Source organism: Antrostomus carolinensis, unplaced genomic scaffold (genome assembly GCF_000700745.2).
Source record: "Antrostomus carolinensis isolate BGI_N321 unplaced genomic scaffold, ASM70074v2 scaffold13838, whole genome shotgun sequence".
NCBI classification, from domain to species: domain Eukaryota; kingdom Metazoa; phylum Chordata; class Aves; order Caprimulgiformes; family Caprimulgidae; genus Antrostomus; species Antrostomus carolinensis.
The window spans coordinates 1,274-3,128 of record NW_010332356.1 but is presented as its reverse complement, the minus strand read 5'-3'; the positions used below and the strand labels follow the sequence as shown (position 1 = coordinate 3,128).

The 1,855-nt window shown below is 38.6% G+C and overlaps 1 protein-coding gene across 1 annotated transcript in view; it reads left to right on the top strand.

Moving 5' to 3' along the window:
- Nucleotides 1-520, top strand: part of LOC104529238 (LIM domain and actin-binding protein 1) — a 6,224-nt gene extending 5,704 nt beyond the window's left edge. The window contains 1 exon segment of the mRNA XM_010173485.2: nt 1-520. This exon segment is cut by the window's left edge and continues 24 nt beyond it. Within this exon segment, the coding sequence (XP_010171787.1) occupies nt 1-211 (211 nt within the window). The 3' untranslated portion in view covers nt 212-520.
- Nucleotides 521-1,855: the final 1,335 nt, after the last annotated feature.

Sequence of the window (1,855 nt, the reverse complement as noted above, 5' to 3'; positions counted from 1 at the left end):
GCGGGAAATTCCCAATGAAGAATTCCTTGAACCAAATTCTCCTAAACATTTCAGCTTAGCCAACATGGTGACTGCTAAGGAATCATCTCCTAACCAGAATCGCAAATCCCAAGATGTTGGTTTCTGGGAGGGTGAAGATATGGAAGATCTATCTGTGGAAGAACAGATCAAAAGGAATCGTTACTATGAAGATGATGATGATGAAGAATAAATTGGCCTTTTACTAGAAAATTTGCTGCAAGGTGCTGGGCCTTTTTAAATCGGTGTTTTTAGCTTTAACAAACAGCTGTCCTCCATGAAAGCGATGCTATACTGCACACTGACCTTAAGGGAATCCTACGAACAAATTCCTCTCAACTAGAAAAATACTCTGGAAGTCTGCAAGGAGTATATTTAGGTGCATGGAAACAAGTATCTGGCTGTGGGGTACCTTCAACAGGTAATCTCTGCCCACAGCATGAGAACAGAGCCGTTCTGTACTCCTACTGTCTTATCCTTTTTGAGCTTCAATACGTATTTGACTAACAATTTAAGGAATTTCACTGTACTCACAATGGTGGTGTGAAACAGGTTTTCTGTAATACACTACTTTTACCACTACAAATGCTACTGCAGTGCTTAGGGACCAATTTCAAAGGGACTTTCTGGCCTGCTTTAAAAATGGTAACTTAATGCACTTTAATACGTGTAAAGGGCACAACTGGGTGTTTTGTTTTTTTTTTTTAATTTAAAAAAAAGTATGTGCTTAGTATCCAACAACTAAAGCATCTTAAATTGAGTGCAGTGTGATTTTTTTTCTTTCTCAAAACTGCCAGTGCTCAGTTGAAGATTCCCTGTTCTCTTTATTTTTCTCTGTGTAACTGGAATGCTGTGCCCATTGCTGGAACATACGTATTTTAGTGCTTATCCAGAAGCTGTGCTGACTGACAGATCTCTTTGAGGGCAAATCAACACTTTTGCAGTAGCCTGCAGGGCATTACTTTTGTATTTCAGATGCATTTGAAGTGGGTTTTTTGGGGGTGGGGTTTGTTTTTTGGGTTTTTTTTTACTGGAGTTCATCAGCATTCATTTTAAACTGCAGATAGTATTTTTAAGGCCTTTTGACAACTTGTATCAAGCTGCCATAAATCTTTTCATTATGGCTGTGAAATTATGCTGCATTGCAAAAATCTCTGGAAAAATAAAACATCATCTGAACAGTGAAAGTTTCTGATTGCTAGTATTGAAGCTGAAGTACATTTTTAAACTTGACTTCATTTATTTTACAAATAATGGAATCTTGAACTGTGGAAGGAGGATGCCCTTTTATATTAGCTTTTATTTGTACTGTATTCTCATGAGAATTAGCTCTTACCTATACTTGAGGTGTAAAATATTCTGCTTTCTTAACGGTCCTGCTAACTATGAAACCTTCAATAAAGTTCAGTCATTTACATGAAAATTGAAGTCTGAAGACTGGATTCATACACGTTTCACACAGAGGCAGCAATTGAAAAAGACCATGGCAAAAAAAAAAATGGGTGCAATACCTGTGTTCTTACTGGAAGCTGGAGACCAGACAGTGATTTTTCTGGTGCCACTAGGTGACACTGTGTGTCCATTTTTTTCTGGTTGACAGTCAAACAGGCAAACTGTGCTCTTGTACGCAAGAGCTTGTGGAAGAGAGATTAGAAGAGGACAGGCAAAAGAAATAAGGACATGCAGGTATTTTACACTTACGTTTCTGGCCTCAGGTAGTTCTCAGGGATGGTATCTGAGGACAATTGAAGGGGTTTTCTTGCCTCCCTCTTTCTGTAAGCTGCTTTGTATTGCAGTTACCTTCACTGAAGCCTGAGGTGGGTTTGGTTGCGATAAA